At 33.7% G+C, this 2,659-nt stretch overlaps 1 protein-coding gene across 1 annotated transcript; it reads right to left on the bottom strand.

The window, feature by feature from the left end:
* Nucleotides 1-1,531: 1,531 nt before the first annotated feature.
* On the bottom strand, nt 1,532-2,065 carry LOC111786178 (circumsporozoite protein-like; the record flags this gene model as incomplete). The annotated part of the gene is made up of 1 exon (XM_023666518.1): nt 1,532-2,065. A coding segment is annotated over one exon (534 nt), but the record flags the coding sequence as incomplete, so codon positions are not given.
* Nucleotides 2,066-2,659: the final 594 nt, after the last annotated feature.

Genomic DNA, 2,659 nt, shown 5'->3' with positions numbered 1-2,659 from the left:
CTTATGTCATAAGATATAAACAAGGTAAGGAGAACATTGTTGCCGATGCTTTATCACGAAGGTATGTCCTCCTCAATACTTTGAATGCTAGGTTGTTGGGTTTTGAACACATAAAGGATTTGTATCAACATGACATGTTCTTTGCTCCTTTTGTTGAATCTTGTGAAAAAGGACTCATTGTGGATAATTACTTGTTGTTAGATGGATTTTTGTTCCGAAAAGGCAAACTTTGCATACCATCTTGTTCCATACGTGAGCTACTTGTGAGGGAAGCTCATGGAGGTGGTTTAATGGCACACCATGGAGTTTCTAAAACTTATGATATGCTGTCTGAACATTTTTTTTGGCCTAAAATGAGACATGATGTTCATAAAGTTTGTGCTCGTTGCATAGCATGTAAACAAGCTAAGTCTAGGCTTCAACCACATGGTTTATACTCCCCATTACCGGTTCCTAATGGTCCTTGGATTGATATATCAATGGATTTTGTTTTAGGTTTACCTAGGACTAGGAAAGGTTATGATAGCATCTTTGTTGTGGTTGATTGATTTTGTAAAATGGCTCATTTAATTCCTTGTCACAAAACTGATGATGCAAAACATATTGCTGACTTGTTCTTTAGGGAAGTTGTACGATTGCATGGCGTTCCTAAAAGTATCGTTAGTGATTGTGATGTAAAAATTTTAAGCCACTTTTGGCGTGTTTTATGGGGTAAGTTAGGAACTAAGCTAGTATATTCAACTACTTGTCATCCTTGAAATCGATGGACAAACTGAAGTTGTTAACAGAAGATGATTGCTATGCTTAGGGCTATTATTGACAAGAATCTTAAGACGGGGGAGGATTGTTTACCATTTATAGAATTTGCATATAATAGGGTTGTTCATAGCACTACTGAATGCACACCTTTTGAAATTGTTTATGGCTTTAATCCTTAACCCCCATTGACTTGTTACCTATACCATCAAAAAAGTTTGTGAATTTTGATGCAAATGCAAAGGTTGAGTTTGTTCATAAACTACACAAGCAAGTAAAAGAACAAATTGAGAATCATGCCTTATATTTTTCATTTTAATCTATCAATGTATTAAAATTATAAATTATTAAATATTTTATTGAGATGTTGATTAATAAAATCACACTCTTATCTTTCATTCTCAAAATCAAAGTTTTAAACAAAACAAAACGTGCAATTATTGTTTAAGTCTCTGATATATATATATATATATATATATATATATATTTTTTTTTTTTTTTATCAACGAATCAAAGTTTATTTTGATAAAATCCACTAGAAAATTAGAGTTTTTATATATTTATTTAAGAATGGAACAATATTTCATAAATTTTGGTAAGAACATATAAGAAGTTATGGTAATATTTAAATTTCTTTGTTTTTTTTTTTTTTTTAACTAAGACAAATTTAGTATTTACTATTTCAAAATGTGTATTATTCCTATAAACATAGAAAGAAATAACAAAAGATGAATCTTGTAGGCTTCTTTCTCCTCTTCATTTTTCCACTTTTCTCTCATCCATTTCTTGTCATTGCTGACTCATGGCCGGACCTGAAGCATTCCGGTAGATCTGTATCTACCTTCCTTTTCACTTCTCCGCCACCTCCAGCGACATTTCTCTTCACTTCTCCGCCACCTCCTGCACGAAGCTTCTTTAAATCTCCACCTCCGGCAGCGTTTCTCTTCCCCTCTCCGCCACCTCCTGAGCGAAGCTTCTTTAAATCTCCATCGCCAGCAGCGTTTCTCTTCCCCTCTCCGCCACCTCCTGTGCGAAGCTTCTTTAAATCTCTTCCGTCAGCGGCATTTCTCTTCCCCTCTCCACCACCTCCTACTCGAAGCTTCTTTAAATCACCACCCTCAGCGGTGTTTCTCTTCCCCTCTCCGCCACCTCCTGCCCAAAGCTTCTTTAAATCTCCACCCTCAACGACATTTCTCTTCCCCTCTCCGCGACCCCCGGCAGCGTTTCTCTTCCCCTCTCTGCCACCTCCGCCGCAGCCAGCGGAGTGATTGAAGACTGTACGGAAGATCAACCATCCAGAGAAGATAAGCTGATTGGCGAGAAAGATGTTCTCAATAAGAGATGAACTTTTTTAATTTAAGCCCTTTAATAATATAACGCAGAAACATTATGATCACTACTTTGGTTTTAAAAATAAGTTTATCATTATATAAATATAACTTTATTTTGTGTTTAAAAAATATTCATAAATTTTCAAAAATAGTATTAATATTTAAAGTTTATTGAATGTATGAGAGAACTTCTGTAGTAATATTTAGATGAAAAAATATTAGAGCTTTAAATTACAACATTTTTTAAGTTTTTTTTTGGATACAATTTTGATCCAATTAAAAGTTAAAAAATCAAAGGACAAGTTCATATTCAAAATTAACTTTTATTTTATTTTATTACAACACCTCCTCCAACAACATAATAATCACTTATTGGGGGAGAAAAAAAAGAAAGAAAGAACATAACAAAAGAACAAAAAGAAAAGGAAAGATAGTATTTTCTAGGAGAGAGGAAACAGAGAATACTACTTTACACAGGACCAGAGAGAATAAAAGTTATCTTTATCTCTTCCTATTCTATTTCAATTATTAAGATTTTTACCATCATTTTAGAAAATCATGATCAACAACAT

This window comes from Cucurbita pepo, unplaced genomic scaffold (assembly GCF_002806865.2).
Source record: "Cucurbita pepo subsp. pepo cultivar mu-cu-16 unplaced genomic scaffold, ASM280686v2 Cp4.1_scaffold001155, whole genome shotgun sequence".
Classification (NCBI taxonomy): domain Eukaryota; kingdom Viridiplantae; phylum Streptophyta; class Magnoliopsida; order Cucurbitales; family Cucurbitaceae; genus Cucurbita; species Cucurbita pepo.
Note: the sequence above shows the minus strand (reverse complement) of the source record. Positions and strands in the feature narration are given on the sequence as shown.